This window comes from Anser cygnoides, chromosome 19 (genome assembly GCF_040182565.1).
Source record: "Anser cygnoides isolate HZ-2024a breed goose chromosome 19, Taihu_goose_T2T_genome, whole genome shotgun sequence".
Classification (NCBI taxonomy): Eukaryota; Metazoa; Chordata; class Aves; order Anseriformes; family Anatidae; genus Anser; species Anser cygnoides.
In genome coordinates, this window is record NC_089891.1 from 5,606,949 (window position 1) to 5,626,055 (window position 19,107).

General features: G+C 47.5%; 1 protein-coding gene across 2 annotated transcripts in view; it reads right to left on the reverse strand.

Annotated features, from left to right (window-relative positions):
* The window catches only part of MYO15B (myosin XVB), a 30,720-nt gene that overhangs the window by 5,827 nt on the left and 5,786 nt on the right, over positions 1–19,107 (reverse strand). For both annotated transcript variants that reach the window (XM_066979912.1, XM_066979913.1), the window contains 32 exons: positions 18,795–18,852; positions 17,004–17,134; positions 16,804–16,899; positions 15,125–15,360; positions 14,869–15,041; positions 14,090–14,162; positions 13,440–13,646; positions 13,252–13,331; positions 12,965–13,062; positions 12,701–12,788; positions 11,059–11,169; positions 10,788–10,882; positions 10,315–10,530; positions 9,715–9,811; positions 9,223–9,366; positions 8,744–8,933; positions 8,522–8,612; positions 7,726–7,960; positions 6,113–6,222; positions 5,478–5,537; positions 5,182–5,257; positions 4,540–4,658; positions 3,966–4,084; positions 3,351–3,492; positions 3,103–3,214; positions 2,613–2,773; positions 2,225–2,337; positions 2,041–2,104; positions 1,724–1,796; positions 1,300–1,376; positions 831–907; positions 122–252 (listed from right to left, as the gene is read on the reverse strand). In XM_066979912.1, the coding sequence (XP_066836013.1) occupies positions 122–252; positions 831–907; positions 1,300–1,376; positions 1,724–1,796; positions 2,041–2,104; positions 2,225–2,337; positions 2,613–2,773; positions 3,103–3,214; positions 3,351–3,492; positions 3,966–4,084; positions 4,540–4,658; positions 5,182–5,257; positions 5,478–5,537; positions 6,113–6,222; positions 7,726–7,960; positions 8,522–8,612; positions 8,744–8,933; positions 9,223–9,366; positions 9,715–9,811; positions 10,315–10,530; positions 10,788–10,882; positions 11,059–11,169; positions 12,701–12,788; positions 12,965–13,062; positions 13,252–13,331; positions 13,440–13,646; positions 14,090–14,162; positions 14,869–15,041; positions 15,125–15,360; positions 16,804–16,899; positions 17,004–17,134; positions 18,795–18,852 (3,853 nt within the window). The remainder of the gene's footprint in view (positions 1–121; positions 253–830; positions 908–1,299; positions 1,377–1,723; positions 1,797–2,040; positions 2,105–2,224; positions 2,338–2,612; positions 2,774–3,102; positions 3,215–3,350; positions 3,493–3,965; positions 4,085–4,539; positions 4,659–5,181; positions 5,258–5,477; positions 5,538–6,112; positions 6,223–7,725; positions 7,961–8,521; positions 8,613–8,743; positions 8,934–9,222; positions 9,367–9,714; positions 9,812–10,314; positions 10,531–10,787; positions 10,883–11,058; positions 11,170–12,700; positions 12,789–12,964; positions 13,063–13,251; positions 13,332–13,439; positions 13,647–14,089; positions 14,163–14,868; positions 15,042–15,124; positions 15,361–16,803; positions 16,900–17,003; positions 17,135–18,794; positions 18,853–19,107) is intronic.

Below are 19,107 nucleotides of genomic sequence, written 5' to 3' on the forward strand. Positions count from 1 at the left end.
ATAAGGGAGATTTCCTAATTGGACCATGTCCCCACCTAGATCCTGTCTCCTTTCCTTGACCACTAGGCCTTTGTAAAAAGCAGGCAGACATTTATTCTACAGGACTCACAAACAGCCATACCGTGGTGAGTGCTGGATGGATCACTGCCGGCTTGCTGCAGAAACTTGGTGGCGTAGGGCATCAGGATTTTGGAAGGGAGGAAGTACCCAGTGAGCAGGTTTAGGAGCAGCCAACCGCGCAGCACACTCTCCCTGTGGGACAGAAAGAATTGTGGGCACCTTGGAACAAGACAATTCCTGCTCCATCCAGCTCAAAGTGAACCTCCACCCTTCTGACCACCTACAGGACGTGCCGGTGAACAGAAGGTGGTGGCCCTTGGTCAGAGATTTCTTATGTTGAGGAAAGGTTGATTCAGCTATTCCAGTAACAAAGAAAGGGAATAGTCAAGGCCACTCTGATGCCACTGTTGCCGTATCACAGGGCGGCATGGGGTCAATCGAGTCCTGACTGCTGTGCCAATTCCCCAGGGCAGTGAAAAGGCAATCAGGGCTCGGAGCAGCACCACTGCCGGGAGCTACCAGAAATGTTCACCAGTGCCCTGACACAGCAGCAGCCAGAGACACAAGGACAAATATCCATTGAGACAAAAAAGCCAAACGCAGTGACTGGCTAAAATTCCTGATTGCTCGACAGAAGCCCAGCAACTGAGCAGCTGAGGACAGTACGCCGTTAAGGGGCAGCCTCTCCTCCAGCCCTGCTGCGCACACAGCGAGGCAGACAGTTCCCCTCCAGCCAGGCACGCACAGGAGCTGACACTGCTGGTACTTACTCTTTATGGTTGAGAGTGACCTGTTTGATGACCTGGCAGTAAACTTCATCGTGCAAATTCTCCTTCTCCTTGCACAGCTGCATTCAGAGAGGAGAAGAGAGCATCAGAGAGGCTCCAGGTCATCTCTGTTCCCTTTCTCTTCCGGCTCCTGAGCTTTGCCAGAAAATTGCAGACTCCCAACGTGACTTAACGTTTGGGCATCACGACCTCTGGTCTGTAATGCTATATAGACCCCAAGAAGCAGGCAGGTTGTGCTCTCATCCAGAAAGTGAAGCCCAGGGAAAGCATTTACATGCACAGATGCACACAAACCCCTGCCCATATTTTTTAATCAGCCTCTCTGTTTCAGCTCCTTTCCTCACATAGGGCATTGTATTATGGCTCTCCCCGCCCTCCCCCTTCCCTGCAAGGTCTTGGCCCTTTATTCCCACTGGCACTTCAGCACCTTGCCCAGGGGAAGGTCACAAACCTGAAGGATTTCAAGGATACATTGAACATCATTCTGGTTCTTGGATTTTGGCTGATCTCCCATGAACCGCATCAGAGCTGCAAAGCAAAGGACAGTATTTAGGTCTAAGCAGAGGTGATCCTGCCATGGGGCAGGCAGTAGACTAGACGAGGTCCTGAAGGCCTTTCTGCTCCACAGGCTTTAGTAAGCTTGCACTGGACAAGTGTTCTGGGTGTGGCATCAACCCAGGCAGTGTGTGTTCTTGGACACTCTGCAAAAGGCAAAGTGCATTTTGCTGGATGCTTTCAGCAGGACAAAGGTGGCTGTTAACAGCAGAAGTGTATAAGGAGCTCTTTTCTCTATTTTCCCCCCTCTGGTGCCCACGTGTGGCCAACCAAGAGCATCCCAATCAATTGTGCCACATTTTGTCCTAAGGAATACTTACTTAGGAAGTTTTTCGTAGCAAGTTCATTCAGTTCAATATCAGAGTACTGGAGCAAAGACGCCGGGATTGGGACCTGCAGGGCCCAAACACAAAGGTAAGATGGGGAGGCAGATCAGCAGAAAGCTGTGCTGCAGGCTTCACAGAAGACAACAGCTCCTAATATCTTGACGGCGGCACTGAGGAGTAGGGGTCACCTATATTTCTGCATTGACTGGAGCCAAAAATCTGCCCTCTGCACTTTGCCGTGTGGGGACAAAGCTAGAGGTGATGCTGGAGCTGGGATTCTGGCTGTAACCACAGGGAAAAACTGGGCTCACCTTGGTGTGGTGGACCAGGTCAGCTATACTCTTCTTTTCAGCAGGCATCCCCTTCGATCCAAACCTAGCCAGAGGAGAAGGAACATAAGCCAATCCAAGAAATATCCCCCAGAAATGGCTTGGTGTGCGTCAGGCTCCACAGGTCCTGTGTATGCCTGCTCAGGAAGGACCACAGCTTACTCACATGGACTGAGCCTCTCGGAAATAGGCTGCGGCAAAATCCACCATGGTGTAATGATCCCCAGCAGGGACTGACATGATGCTGCTGTTTTCTGATACCACGCTGGGAACAGAGCCCTGCAGGGACAGACACCAAAGTCTCCCTGAAAGGTCAGCTGAGGAACTGCAGAGTGCATTCTCCTTGTCTGCAAGACCTGGAAAGGTCTCATCTGTGTGTGGTGCCTCTGCTCCCATTATGATAGTATTTGAGTGCCTCTATCTCCAAGGATTAAGCAGTCATCTTCTTCCCCCTAACTCTGGAGGTCAGACACTACACCAGGGCCATGGACCTATCCCGGCAGGTCCCACAGAACACAGCCATGTCCCCTAGCAGTTCCCCAAAGAAAACTCACCTCCCTGCTAGTGTTCCTGCCCTCCGAAGAAGCTCTCATGCTCTTCCGCAGCCCTCCAACTCTGTCCATGCTGGTGCTGAGGTAATCAGGGGCTGCAGCCAGTTGTACCAGGTTGGTGGGGAAAATACCAGAGCGGCCACCAGTGGAGCCAAACTGCCAGCCTGAAGAAATAGGGGAGAGGAGGAATCAGGAACCATGGCAGCTACAGAGAGAAACAAGCAGCGAGGCATCCTACTGGCAGAGGAGAGCATCGGTATCTGACCAGGCTTTCCTGCACCCTAAGTTAACATACCCTATAACTGTGGCAGAACGAACAATGTGGGTCACAGTCAGAGAACCAGAGAGCTGAAGGCTGGCAAGGCCAGCCCTGAGCAGTCTGCTTTGCTCTGGTTTACTCAACAGCAGCATGTAGGCCTTCTGGGCACCATGGGTCCAGCGAGCCCTTAAACACAGTCCCACCTTTCCTGTTGATCTCAATAAACTCCCTCACCTGGCTCCAGGCCTTGCATGGGCAGTAGCTGGATGAGGTCACCCTTCTTGAAGCTAAGGAGGCTCTTATCATCCGTGACATAGCTGCGCAGAGCAACGACATAGTTGGTATCCTGGGAAAAAAGCAATGGGGAAGTCAAATCTTGTCCCCAAAACATGAGAGACCCAGAGCATGTCACCCCATGGACCCTGTCAGGTCCACATACGAAAATACTTCAATTCCCTGCTGCAGTACAGCCACTCCCTCACCTGCCTCAGCTCCTGGATGAAGGTTTCCACCACGGCCTTAATGCACGGAGCTTTCTGAGAGCGCAGAAAGAGCTGTTCTGTCTTCAGAGAGAACTCCAAGGCATTGCTGCCCTTCAGCTCCACTGACAGCACATCTGCAAAGCTAAGAAAACAGCCAGCATGCTCAGACTGCTTCTGCCAGAGCTAGGGGATGCAGAGCACGGGGATGGGAGTTCATTCCAAGGACTGAGAATGGAGACAGGCCTCAGCATGCTTCACAGGGTGGCCTTTCATCAGCACTCTTACAAGAGGAACAACACCATAGGCTGCTGCTCACGGCTTTCACCATACCGCTCTGAGGACCTCCTTTCTGAAGACATGCACAGAGTTGACTAATGCCTAGCACTCACTTATTCTAAGCAAAGCACAGGTTAAGAAAGGAAAGGGAAAGGGCAAACTCATCAGAAGGAGGGTGAGTGAGTCACAACAGGCCCAGGACAATCCTAGAGCACACAGTGCAGCCAGGGAATTTTTCAGCTCACCCCTGCAGTCTACCTTCTACCCGCTGATGCTCTGAAAGCAACCTGCAAGTGACAAATGACATCCTGCAACTACCACCCATGTTTTTCTGCTGACCTGTAGCTGCAAAGGATTTTCAGGTGCTCAGGAGTATAGCCAGCTGCTTTTACTACTTTCAGCAGCCGCAGGCCTCGATGAGAAACACCCAGGATCTGGACATCACTTCCATTTTCACCCTGTAAGAGAAGTGAAGCAGAATGCACCAAAGGCTCCTTCCCACGTGGAAAGGATGCAGGAGGGGAAGATGCTACCACATACACCAGGAAGGAGGCCCTGGGCCTGGGCCCTGGGACATTTTCACAATAGTTTGGAAAACAGAGACTTCAATAAAGGAGACAGAGGAGCAGGACTCTGAGGATGCAGAAAGGCAAATGGGAGAACTAGGGGGACAGGAACACCGCTGTCAGCAGCCAAGCAGGCAGCCTGGACAAACAGAGAAATGATTAGGAAGGACATCAGAATGATGCAAGTATGTAAGCAAGGAGAAAGAGGAGAAAGGTATAGAAAGCACAGAAGACTGAGTGATGTGTGGCCGGGTAAGGGAGGGGAAGCCAGGGCAGAAAGATCCCAGGTGAACCAGAGCTACACAACTACAGTAAACGTAGGGTATGTTGAAAAGATTAAGACTCACATGAACTGGGAAAAGGCGGGAGAAATAGTTAGCCCAGTTATCCCGAGCAGCCAGTACAATCCTCTTCTTTATCCCATCCTCCTGAATGGACTGGACATCATTGCCAACCCGAAATTCCACTAGCAGGGATACAAAGCAGATACTTTCTCAGCAAGACAAACATGGCAAAGTCTCCCTCTGCCCAGGGAGATTTATTGCCACCATTCCCACTCAGTGATTACAGAGCAGCCATTAGCATGCAGAGGCGAAAGGATACCACAATGGGAAGAACCAAAATAACTTGCACATGCCAGTGTACTACTAGGTTTTTCTCCTCCTCTCCATCAAGCTCCCATCAAAGAAGACAGCTGGATTTTGGGACAACTCAAAATCCAATACTTAGGCTTCAGTTTCCTCTCCCCACAAGGCATATATCATAATTAAGTTTTTCTGGTTCAGAGAAATTTCAGAACCCTGTTCTGGCCATTCGGAAGAGATAACCATGGCACTACACACAGCAAACACAAACATGCTTTCTTGCTGCAAGTGACAATTCTCCTCTGCCCTAAGTCCTGCCTGAAAGGGCTTGGAGGTTTGTTTCTTGTTTGAAACTAGATGCTGGGATGGGCACAAGGAGGAAGGGAGGATGGGGCTGTTAATTACTCAGCAGGTCTTTCATCTTGCGCTTCTCCTCTCTGGAGATCCGAAGGCAGGAATCAGAGAAGGTGTCACGCATGATCTGCAAAAGAAGGAAACAAAGAGGCTTCCATGGAAAGGCTGAGTGTTTTGAGGCTGTTGAAAAGACTGAGTTCAAGAGAAGAAAGAGCAGGGGCTTGACAAGATGGACCTGGAGAAGGGACTAAGACCTCTAGAGACGCAGAAGTGAAGGCAGCTTATGTAATGTAATTATGGAGTTCTTTGTCTCTATAGCAGTCCCTGAGTCATACAGCACTACATACCTGTTCACACAGCAAGTTCAGACAATAAGGGTGACTGAAGTTTTCTTTGGGGTAAAACACCTGCAAGAGGAGGATAAATACAAAACTGAGGTTACGTATGTTTACAGATGTTGCACAAGTTGTTGCATCCCTTCCCAGGGATGTTGTATAATCCTTGTGTCCTACTGCCAGAGAGGAGTGAATCAACCTCCAAGTCTAGGCAGGGACGAGAGACAAATGGGAACAAAAGGACCAAATGTGAACAGGGGTGAAGGATCAAAAGTAAAGTGGTGAGACCACGGGATGAGCTTTGGACAGTTTGGTGCACTTGATTTTAAACACATTTGTACTATTTACACAGAAAAGCACCGGGTAACAATGCATTTACTTCTTTTGTCGATCTCTCACTGCTTTACAGGGGAAGGGTAGGACAGGCAGGAAAACTGAGACACATGAGTCAGCAAGGCAGAGTAGGACCTGGATTCCTTGACTATCAGATGGACACGTAACTCCCTACTCCTGCGTCATATGATGTTCTCTCTGAACTGCCTTTGTGTTCTTACATCACACTGGTTGCATGTGACAAAAAGCAATTTTAACCAAATGTGGGACCACTTCCCTCCCCCTACAGCCAGCCCTCAGCTAACCAGCTGTACCTCTTTCCGCAGAAAGATTTTCCAGGCAGGGTTGACATAGGAAAAGCTGACACTGGCAGTTAGCTTATACAGCTGGGTCTTGATACCATCATCTTCTATTGAAGTAGAGCCTGGGTGAGAAGAAAAAGCAGTGAAGATGGGCTTTGCTGACTACAGGGTCACCTGTCAGAGACTTACCAAGAAAAAGGGTACGGTACCATGTGCCTGACTGAAGATTATTATAAGGAACCCTCTTGAAGGACAGTGATCAGCTAACATGAATGCATGCACAAAAGTCATCGAGTGATAGCATGTATATTAGCCACAAAGTTCAATGCTTATAATAAAAACACTCCAGAGACAGGGAGCACACAGTGTCCCAGGCAAACTAGTGCCCCTGCCCCTGTTCTTAAACTCAAAGACACAGTTTCACTCTATGTCATTATAAAAAGGCTATTAAAAGGATTCAAAAGGACATAAAAGCTCTTTCCTGAGCTTGCGGACTGCAAGTTTCTAGCACAATGCATCCAGTACTTGCACTGGATTTTCTCTCTGCAGGAGATCTATTAAAGATAGGCTCAGTTGGTAGGCAACCATTCAAAGGTATTGCTCTGCGAGGTAGGAATGTCTTCATTTACGCAGTCACAACTTTCGAAACTTCAGAGTTACTAGGCAATCGAGAAATGCAGAATATCCCACAGTTCAGCTGTTTCTATATCCCTATTCAAAAGAACGTAGGGAATTTTCAGGCTAATCCAGTTACCAAGATCTGCTTTCACAGGACTTCCTAAAGATCCGTCTTTTAAAACAAAGAGGGAGGGAACACAGGGAAATTCTTTTATAACAGGGAAGCTACTGTGGGATGGAGCCCTACAGTAATGTGCTTGGGCTGACTGTTTTTGCACATTATAAAATGTGATGCTGATGAGTGTTTTAGATAGCTTGAAACACATTGGTACATGCGGCCAAAACAGTTGCCAAAGTATTACGTGAATTACTGCTCTGGGCTCCCACTGAAATTCAGAGGCAAAACCTAGGGCTGAATAACACTTCCAAACTACTGCTGGAAAGAATTAGCTATGCCATTTTTCAAGTGGGCAGTACCCAAAGAGCTTCCTTATGCGTCCAGCGTCTCAGCTCTCCCAGGATCCCGTTCTTCCACAAAGAACATTCCCTCATTCCTCAGCCTATCTTTAAGGACCCTCCAGAGGCTCTAGAATGTAAAACACCTGCCTTCCCATTCCTCCCTCGTCTAAAGTCCATCCACTGGATTGCAGCTTTAACAGAGTAGCTATGCTTCAAGTAGGCAATAAAACATGTTGTGGACTGGACCTTGACAGAGCTGTAGCCCAAAGGTCCTTTCTTTATTTAGCTCCATTTTTCAGAGGGACCCAGCCCTTCCTTCGTCATTTGCACCTGACATCCTGCGCTGGAAAGAGAGAGCTGGGAAGCACCGTGCTGAGCGCTGGCCCAGGCTCAAACTGTAGTGACAGTCTGTCTGATTTCACACGGACTGCTCGGTCTTTGGCCAGCTGGCAAATGACAGATCATGTGCTGTGACTGTCCCAGGCTGCTAGGCTGAATCTGCCCCATTATCTTCTATCAAATCCCGCTTGTGAGAAGTCAACACTCACCCTTCGCTGTGGATTCCTGCGAGCCTTGGTTCCCAGGCAGGAGAGATGGCGGCAAAGGTGGGGGAATAGGGGGAGCAAGAGGGGCCTGGGAATCTGGTGGGGTACTTGATGGCTGGCTGAAGATGGACAGGAGAGGCAACTGTTTCTCCTTGATAGAGCTAGAAGCTGAGCCTGGCTTGGGCTTGACAGGTGGAGGTGCCCCTTTGGGACTCTTCTCTTGCGGTAGGGGGGGAGGCTGCAAGACAGCAAAACCATTCGATACAGTCATTCTCTGCATCACTACACGCTGACTGACACGGCTGTTAGAAATAATACCCAGGGCAGCAGCCCAGCCCTGGGAGCAACATCTGTTTGAGCACAAATACCAGAACCTTCAAATCAGCACACAGTCTGCAAACAAATGCAGATCAAGCAAACCCAGGTGCAGAGAAACAAGTATTTGAGATTGGACCTTATAGTTGGGAAAAGGAGAAAAAGGCATTAATAGGCCAAGACATCAAGACCTTGGGGCCAAATGTGAGGAACACGAATAGTTGTCTCTCAGTTGCTTGCTTCCAAATCAGTCCTAAACATTCCACAACAGGACTTGCTGCAGCAGAGCCCTTTCTCCAGGACCTCAAGGGACTTTACAGACTGCAACCCAGGAGGTGCAACACTGTGGTATGATTTCACAGCTATGTATTAACACAACAACAAATGACCTGGCTGCTAGTGTACTATCAGATAGCTCCCAGCTTGCTGGGGATTGGATACACAGGCCCTCTCTGCTGAGGTGACCAGAGAGAAAAGCACTCACTGATCTGGGAGAATTGAGATTCATCATCCCTAGCTTGGCCAGTGCCTCATTTTTGGGGTCATTCTTCTTCATAAATGGCTTGGGCACTCTCCTGCAAGACAAAGGGGAACAAAATTGTTAGGGCTGCAGCAGGGCTGTGGCCACAATGGAGCCACGTAGCAGCGCTGGGACACAGTCCCCTTCATCTCTTTCCTGCCACTCGGGTGGCTCCCACCCTCTCACCTGACAGGCTCGATGGGCTGGGGCTCAGGGGCTGGCCTGCTCTGATACATTTTGATGATGTTGCGGATCTCTCGGCTTGGTTCAGGTCGTGACGCAGGGCCCGAAGGTTTCACTACTGGTGGCTCCTTCTTTGCTCTTGGCGTCTGCTTTTTTGGCTTTGGCTCAGGAGGTGGCAAAGGGGGAGCAGGAGCTATTGGGAGTAACAGCTTTAAACACTGAGCCAGCAAAAGCACAGGAGAAATCCTTCTATCTCATTTGAATCTCCCTCCCTCTCACTCCTTGGCTGACCGGTTATGACCTTCCCCCACCCTGCTTTAGGATCCTACTTCCCAAAGCCTAGGCCCTTCTCTCTCCTCTGCTGTAGAGACTCCCAGGAGAGCCAGATCCTTTCCTCCTCTGGCTACATCCTGAGCTGATGCTCACTCCTGGAGAGTTCTTGCTTGTCAGCCTGCCTGGGTCTCCACTGCACGTCATCTTACCTGCTTCTGTTTTAGGGCTAGGCTTCTCTTCTGTATTCTTCTTCTCTTCCTCTTCCTTCTCCTCGTGCTTTGGCTGAGGATTTGCTGGAGGGGTCCAGATTTTGGAAGGCGGCCTGACTTTCTTCACTAGGATCTTTTGCTCTCCTGCGTAGGAAGAGGGACCTGAGCTAGTTAAACTTAGCCAAAAATTAGCATTAATGGTATGGTTCTCACTCTTGCATCAGTCAGCATAAGCTGGTGCTTTCTAGAGCCAAAGGAGAGCATGGCAGCTAGAAGCCCAAAGATTTCTAGAAAGCTGGCAACACAACACCCCATGATCTTAACTGTAGCCAGCTGAGCAGGCACGTACACTATGTGCTACACACGGTACCAGAACTCCTGAAGGGATTAGCTGGGTTCCATATAGAGAGACAAGAACCAAGCTGTTACTCCAAGGAAGCTGCAGAACAAAGTGTTATGATAAGTCAAACTCCCAAAGTGGTCAACACTCACCCATCTTCTGAAAATACGCTCGCTTCTGCTGGAAAGTTTCACGAGGATTGTCATCATCTTCACTGTCAGAGAACTGGTCTTCTGTGTAGTCATCAATCTGCAGGCAGTTCACAACATGGTCAGTTAGTACTAGCCAGAAAATACCTCTATAGGGCCTTTGAATTCAGAGATTATCTTCTGTGGACAGGTTTGGACTCTGATCCAGAACTTCTCCCATTCTCAGAGTGTTCTAAGAGATCAGTCTCTGACCAAAGAAATCATCAACCCAGTCCAGAGAAAGAGGAGTATGTTATAGCTCCAAGACAGCTTGCTGAATGATAAAGAATTCAGAGCCATGAAGTATCCTATGCACCATGAAATTCAGATCAGCTGGGAATAAATTGGCAACACTGCAGCCAAACCTCCACAGACCTTAATGTCACCATTTTTGACCCTGTGTCTTAAAGACTGAGCAAGTGAAGCTTGAAAGGCCTGCGCCATAGGTAAATATAGCTCTCAGCTCTCCTCTCGGCCAAACCATTGCCAGACTTGAAGGGAAGCACAACAGACGCAAAGCATGACATTCAAACCCAGTTCACAACCACTGTTTGTTTCTCATACCACTTCTGCCTGAGCTGGTGGTTCTGGAGCCTTTGGTGGTGGTGTAGCACTCTGGCTGCTGGGAGATGACTTGGGTTTTGGGAGAGTGGCTGGGGCCTGGGCTCGTGGTGGACTTGAGACTCTTGGCCTTGGGCTCTCATGAGACTGTTGCCGCCGCTGCTGTTGCTGCTGTTGTTGCTGGGAAAGGGTCATGGCTTGAAGGGTCATCTGCTGGGCCTGGAAGAAGGAATTAATCACTCACCCTATGGTGCCTCAGTGTCCCCATGTACACAAACAGGCAAAAAGGGTTATTTCCAGTTTTGCAGTCTTATTTAACCCTGACTTTATATACCTAACCCCAGCACATAAGCACGGAGCATTACAGAGCAGGCCTAAGGCAGAAGGGGAGCACAGTAGGCTCTTCACAGCACATACACCCGTGCATTCTCCTTCCCCCGTTCTGGGGCCTCTCCCACCCAGTCCCTTCTACTCACCATGAGCATGGCTTGTTGGTTGATAAAGGCTTGCTGTTGTGCTGCTAACTGATTGGGATCTACAGCTGGCATCACAGGCTGGGGCATAACCATGGCTGTAGAAGACACACACGACACCCTCAGGCAATCATTCCCCACACTGCCTGAGCAGCAGCCCAGAGCTGAGAGCTCACTGTGCATTAGGCCTGACATTCCAATGCACAGGCTCCGTTAGGATGCCCACCCTTTCATCCCCTTTCCCTGTACAGTTACTGAAACTCTGTGTTATTACCTGGCATAGGTGCAATGCCACCTGCCCCTGGCATCATGGGCATGGCAGCTGGCATCCCCATCATCGAAGGCATGGGCTGGTAAGCTGGTGTTTGCATCATTCCAGGGAAGCCTAGAGGCAAAAGGCCACATGCACAGGACTTTCGGGGAATCGCAGATCAGGAAGCCCTGATCAGTCCCACAGAACACGTCACATGGGCTGGGTACTTCTGGTTCTCTTGGCATGCACCAACCACAGGGACATGCAAATGCTTTCTCTCTTTATACACAGCAGGATACACTGCAAAAAGTCAGGTGGACAAAGGAAACCAAAGAGAAATGTGTGGCCTGCTAGACTTTACAATAGCAGGATGCAGACCCTGCTTCTGCAGTCTTGCTTAGGACACCACGCTCTTCCTGACTACCTTACGCCTGTGTATGATTACAGAGAAGGGTTTCTCTTGAAGGACAGGCAAAGATCTCTGGGACTGCCAAATGCATGTGGGTCTCTTTGCAGCAAGTAGCTGCCGAGTATGCAGAGCTCCTGAAACCATCCCAAAGACTCAGCTATCAGTGAGACAGTGTCGCATTAAAGGGGACTTATCAGAGTCAAATATTTGCCTGTTTCAGAGCCCTGCCAAGCACTTTCACTGAGACAGTTTCACAAAGTTGAATGTATTTAATAAAGTGACAGACATGGCAGATTCGGAATTGCCACTGATAAATACACTTACTGCAATAGCACTAATATACGATAATAGTGCTAGTAAAATGCTATCCCAAGTATTCCTCGCCAAAGGGTGAAGGTGCAGAGCTTACCAAGAAAGCATCCCTGTATTGGTGGAGGAGAGGGAGCACATCCCATTGACTGCCTCCTTCCAGGTTTCCAATTCCTTCTTACCCTCCTCTCCACCCTCCACTCTCCTTATTTCCTTTTTACTTTTAATACTAACTCCTAATACTCTTTTATATGCTAACCTTATCTATTCCTCCCCGGGGTGACGTTTAGCATGATTTTGGTGAAGAGTCAAGTGCTACAGTCCAGGTTGGTGCTTACCAGTGACACTAACAAGTCTGACTATTCTCCACAGATAGCCTGGGATCCCCACCCTGCTGAGAACAGCCAAGTCTTGGGCTCCATACAGGTAAAGAAAAGCAAGGAAAACAAACACGCAAACCAGAACCTCTATAGAGTTCAGACTTACTAACCCATGGAATAGCTAGGGATGATGGGCAAGTCTGAAAAAAAGCAATTTAAAAAAAAATCAAAATCAAAACCCTTCCTTTGAAAAACGCAGCAACTATTTTGGGAAAGCACAAGGTGAATAGAAAGTGAATACACGACTTATGAGTGCCATACACTAGGGAAGAGATGGCCTGGGTCAGAAGCAAGCTACCTACTGCCTTGACCCCTAGACCAACTTGGGGGAGAAATTAAAAGCAGAACAGAGATGATAACTTTACCTAGCACCTTCGCCAAAGCATCCGTCTCCGAGCACCTGGGAACAAGTGCAATTTCGGATGACCTAGTCTAAAGTCAAATGCTATTTTTGAATCAGCTCAGCCCAGGCAGTAATTAGCATTTGAGGGACTCCCTGACTTTTGCTCATTGAAGCTTATGTACCACTGCAGGCATTTTCAGCTGTCCACATCCCCTTACAGACCTGCAGAAGGAAAGATTCCTCGCTGCGTGGGTCCAATCTTCCCACCTCCCTTCATGCGTCCAGTCAGACTCTCCCTGTTCTCCAAATCCTGTGTCAAGAAAAAACAGCCTTATCTGAGCTCAGGCAGATGGACTTCACAGCGGCATAGCCATCCAAAGGCATATCTGAGCGAAAGCAGAGTGAATAGACAAAGGCATGCTTGAAGGAGTCACAGGGAGAGAAGAGCTGCAAAGAAAAAGGCAGGGGGAACATCAGAGGACTTACTGGTACTCTGGGGCCTTGATGCAGTACAGTGCTGAAGAGATCGTCCACATAGTGATCCAAGCCCACAGGGTCCCCCGAGCCACCTCTGAATCTTGAATCTACAAGTGGAGAGGAGTCAGGTTATAAGGCAGGTAAGGAACATTCCCGTCTCCAGACCCTATTAGACAGTCATATTTTGGAGTGGAGCCCTCCTTTGTTCTACATCAAGAAGAGTTTCCCCTATGCTCTGATTTCCTGGCTGGGGCACATCTTCCCAGTGCTGTCCACAGTCCCGAGCAAGAGCTCACCTCGATGGGCATTGCTGAACTCTGGAGGCAGGCCTGGCGGTGGAAAGGTAGGGGCCTGGATACCTGGAGCAGGGGGAATCCTGTTGAAAGGAAAAAATAAGATAAGGACAGCACAGCATGCTGAGAGAGAGATAGGCCACTGGATGACAGGGCCAGAAGCGTTGGTGCAGGAGGATGAGGTGACTCACGGATCCATGGCAGAGTTCAGGAAGAAGTTTCTGTCCCTTTCAGGTGTGATAGGGTATCCACCTGAGGACTGAGAGGGGCTGCTGGGGTTGCTGACATCTTCCATCTCTCCAATGAGGTCCAGCACAAAGTCACAGCCCAGCAAGTCCTGCCACGTGTTGCCAGTAAACATGGAGATAGACCAGCCTCGAGACTTCTTATCACAGCCCCTGGTAACAGGTGGAAAAAAAAAAAAGAGAAAAAAGATGTCAAGATACACAGGAGGAAAGAGAGAAAGGAAAATATTGCATTCAGTTTCGTCCTGCCTTGTCTATCCTGGCAGCTTAAGTCCTTAAGCTTTAGGGTGTGAATCAATGATTAAGTGCCCAGGGTCAGGAAAGTATATGAATCAGTATTTGTCTTTTTTTCTTTTAATCTTTTCTCTGAAGCTGCTCTGACAGATCACACCACTGATTCGTCTGTTCCTAAAGAGGCCCACGGTTCATATACACAGACGGAAGGGATAGAGAAAGACCATGAGCCAGAGTGGGTAAGGAGTGGCTATTCCACATCTGACCATATAAAATTCCAGCCTGCAGCCCCAATTGATCTGAACCCTAAAACCAGTGATAACCTCTTGCACATCCCCAGATCTCTTATCCTCTGGCAGTACCTTGCACTTAGGAGCCAGCCTGCAAACTGCTCCCCGGTCATCCAGGACTCCACCTCAGCTGAGAACTTCTCCTCTAGCACATAAAAGAAAGAGTCAGTACACACAGCCTCCCAGCAAGACCCAAAACAACACCAAAGCTCTGTAGGGCACAGGCAGAGCCCAGCTGGAAAGCCTCACGCACTTCTGGGGTGGCCCACAAGGACTGAAAGCAGATGGAGGGCTCTGCATGACCACGTTCACATTCGTATCAACTGTTTGATGGCACATCTCAAAGCACTTTCAGACTGACAGCTGAAAGTCCTTGCAGCATCCTGGTTCACTTGGGCCACCACCCCACTGAGCAAGGTGCCAGAGCACAGATGATCTGCATCCGATTCACACAGGTTCTATGCACTCAAGGCGCAGCATAAGCCAATATTTGAGAAGGAAGAAAGGCTCAGAAAATCACTGTGACAAAGGCAGTAGTATGGTTTGCATGGGCTATGCAGTAATGGGTAACAGGAAAACTAAACCCAGAGAGATGCAGAACCAGAACAGCCCTCCAATGAAATGGGCCCAAACCCAGAAGAATCTTATCCTTCAGCCTGAATAGCAGGTCTGCGCTCATCAGAATCAGACTTCTGGAGTTTGGGCTCTGGATTCAAATGCTTCTATCCCCACTGTGGCACCAGCCAGAAACAGTCAGTCTTCTGATCACTCTCCACTAAGCTGAGGGAAGCATTTTCTGAATGCTGATTTTTGCACTGTAAAAGTCCTTAGGGACTAGAAGCACAACTTACCATTAAAGGTATGAACATCCAGCACCATCTTCCCTTTCCTCTGGTTCGCAGTCCACTCCAGCTGAGTGGGAGGGTAGGCTCGGGAGAACACAGAGTCTGTGTGCTTTGCTGCTGTTAAGATCTTACGCTGGCAAACAGCATTGAAGCCATCCATGCCATGATCTGACACAAATCTAGGAAAAGACAACTGCCTTTAGCATGTTGCTCATCTTTCTTAACCTTAACGAAAGTGTAGCTAGCTCTTTCTCCTCCTTACTTCAGCAATGGCTTCTCCAGTGCTGGTGAAGGGGCAAAGGAGCTCAGTAAAGTCGCCATCAGGACCCAGGCTCGCTGGCTCTGCTCCACATCTGGGTTCTTCCATGTCTGGGTGACCACTTGACTGAAGATTTCATTGCGCAGAGCCACGTTATCCAAACCTTTCCTAGCAATGTAGTTGCCCAGAAGTACTTCCTGCCAGCCATCAAGATTCTGGTCACCAATGAACCGCAAAATCTAGAAGCATTCAGGGAGAAAAAGAGAGCTTTAACTGCAACCCTCTGGCCTGAACTGTGTTGCGAAGTGACAACCTGAACTGTAAACACCAGGGTGCTTGTGAGCCTAAGAGCAGCCACCTCTCAGATCCGCACCTTTTCTCAGGCTTTGTGCACCACCTAAGCTCTGAGGAATTTGGGAGGCAGTGCTCATAGGGACAGGACCCTGACTAAAAGTCTTCTTCAGTTTGTTCTTTAGGCTGTTCTTCTGACTCAGAATTTGTTCTTGGGCAAAATATTTCTCCTTCTTAGAGCACCAGAGTTCAAATTTGCTAGCAACTTACTACAGCCTATTTGTTATAGTGTCTGAGACCACAGCTGCCTAGATGTAAAAATATGTAAAATAAATTGATGCTTAGCTTATAGTCATGAAAAGCTCAGGCAGCTAGACATGAGGAAACACTAACTGCTGAATGTTAAGCAGACTTTGGTGTGGTTAATAGTAAAACAAGTAGTATGAGATGTATTACGTGCAACTACATTGCACTTAAGCAACGATTCAGCTTCTTAGCTATGCATATCACCATTTTACATGCTTTTTTTTATTTTCATCCTCTACGGTGTAGTATCTCACTAGATTATTTTTCTTCTAAAATTTGCTATGGACAGCTTTGGAGAGGATATTTTTTCCCTCAGAGAACACCTTAAGATGGTTAATGGTAGTATGCATGACAGACACTCAACTGAGAAAAACAGGAGGTGGAGATTGTTTAGTTCTCATGGAATTCCTTGTAGCAAATCCTTATGTATTGCAGTCTTTGCCGAAGAAATAACTAATTTTTTTTGATTAGCAATGGAGAGAAAAGATCATGGGATCTTGAGGAAAAATAATAGTCATCTGCTCAAACACAACCTACCCACAAGATATTGAAGCTTATATTCTTCCACAACTCAGATCATTAGGACAAAACAAGGCACTGGTTTTAGATATTGCATTTCCTAACAGGCTTATTTTAATAACATGTAATTCTCAAAAAGATTAACACATTTACGTAGAAATTATCTGCAGTTTCATTCTATTTTCATAGACTGAACATCACATCTTTAAGAAATGTGTTTTGCATCCACAGGGGAGAGGTGGTAACACTATCCTCCTTACGCAAACACTACAGAATTAAGGTGTGGTTCCAGGTGTAGTTTTCTTGATGACAAAGTCCCTGCCTTGTTCCAGACTTTATACAATAATTCACTGTCCCCCTATCGCATACTGACTTAACTGTTTGTCTGAGATACCACCTCATGTGACGTCTGTCAGGCTGTTCCAATACCTTGAAGGAGCAGCAATTTATTCTGCTCTCTTCACACACCACGTATTGTAAGCATCTTGTTGCAGAAAGGCATCAAAGCATTGTCTTATGCGCACCTGTTCTTCTAAAAGGCCCTTGTCAAGGAAGACATCTCTTACCAGTTTGTTGATCTCAAGTGCACTCTCTTGGTATTCAGCTTCCAAATGGGTTAAGGGGTGATGCAGGGGATGGCCAGGGGCAGGGAAGTCTGTCTTCTAAAAAGAAAAAGGACAGAAACATGCAGTTTGTGCCTGGTACCATTAGAATAGCACGTTTCCCCGGGAGGGAAGCAATGAAGAGAAATAAAGAGAGTTCCCACCTGGAAGTGTGACTTAATGAAGGAGGAGAAAGGATAGCTGTTAATGGAGGATGGGAGGGAGAGGTCATCTTTGATCTTGACTTCTGGAGGTAATGCCTCAGTTATCTGGTTGGCCTGTGCTCTATACTGACCTGCAAGAGAAAGAGGTCTTAGAATCACAGAACGACTTGGGTTGGAAGGAACCTTAAAGATCATCTAGTTACAACCCCCTGGCCATGGGCAGGGATGCCACCCACTAGACCAGGTTGCCCAGGGCCTCATCCAACCTGGCCTTGTGTTATAGCAGTCAGAAAGGCAGCCAGAATACATCTGGCGCGCAGTGCAATACATGGCTGGCTATTCCATGCATCTAACCTTGTCTAAGCGATTAAGTCCCTGAACCAGACCCCTGGTTCCAAAGACATCCATTCCAGCCCCACTGCCCCAAACCCTCTTGCTGCCTTGAGACCACAAAGCCTGACTTCAGGAGAGAGCTTTTACAGCCCTGTTTTTTCAGACTCTTATCCCAAGGTAACATCCAGAGAGCAGGCAGCACCTGAAGTTTCAATTGTTATGCAGTTTACAGAGCAGGAAACACTTAGCTTATACAGAGATACTGTTGGCAACTGTTAAGTCAACAATTAAATCAGAAACCATCATGATGAGGCACTGGATGAGGGATTTTTCATGGATGAACGGGAGCAAGCATATTTTTAAATTAAGAGATTTTTCAATGGAACACAGTTTCTGTGCATTCCTCTACCCCAAACCAATGCGTCCCCTGATGCCCACCCTCCTTCTCCCTGTTTACATCCCATCACATCTAATTTCATTTTCAGCAGTTTCAGTGCAGTTTGGTCCCTGAGCTCATACAGGTAGCATTGCTCACTAAATAGCTGATAGTCCCCAGGGGGATACATCCTGTAAGGAGTAAGAAAGAGGTATGTGGGAATCCAGCCCAGTCTGCTCCAATTCACAAGACTCTTCTGCTTGATTATATCTTTTATTGGATTACACAGGTGGCCAAGATATATCTGGCATTTTGTTAGCTGCTATACCAACATAACAAGGTGGTAAATCTTACCTCAACCCCTCTGCAAATTAAACATACACATGGTACAAAGAGTTACAGAGGAAACAGAAGCGAATGTAACATTGTTCAAGATAAGGTAAACAGTTTGCGAAGTTATTAGTGATATTTGGAAGATAAAAAAAACAGCAAAACAACTTTTCTATCCAAGCAAAGCATTCCCTTTAAGTTGTTACATTGTTTAAACCCATTTAAAGAAAATGGACTTTTGAAGAAGTGACTTTCAATTAAAAACAAATAAATGCTGCTTTGAAAGTGCCAAAATTCTAGTTTTGACTTCTTAACCTTTAATTTCTTTAAGGATTTTTGAGAAGAAGCTGGATGGGTTTGAGATCTCACACCCCAGATATCCAGCTCTGAAAGAAACCTGGGTTCGTTAAACATTTTCGCTGTCACACAGCTTTGATCAAAAAGTTTTGTAACATCATTGTCACCAGTTACATCAGCAAAGTTCAACAACAGAGCTGAAAAGATAACAATGATACTGAATTTTAATCTGGTATGCTGCCCACTGGCCCAAGTCACTTTTCCACTCTGCCATCTTGGGAAACAACACACACAATACCTTTTGTCTTTATCATATTTACACTGCAATGATAATAAATCAAATACAACCCAGGTGACAGACAGCAGGTAGAAAAGGCACATACGTAACGCACTGCTGGGAAACAAGGAAATAAACAATAAAATAAAACAGCGCAGGAAAAGAGAGGATTTCTCACCTTCAGCTACCTGCAGCAGGGCAGCAAGCTCTGCAGGGATCTCCAGAAGTCCGACATCCTGTGGGGAGAGTGAGCAAGTCCACCACTGGGGTACCAGAAGTGAAACGACATAAACCCTGAGCTGTTCTGCTCAGACTAGGTAAAGCTGCCTCTGAACAGCTGGTTAGAACAAGGATTGACCTCCTGAACAGCAACAGTAATTTCAGCATATACAATGTTCAGAAACATTACAAAATAAGGAAGCAGCATATTAACACAGGTACATGGCATGGGTCAGCACAGGAGGGAAAGGTGACTAATTCCTGACAAAAGT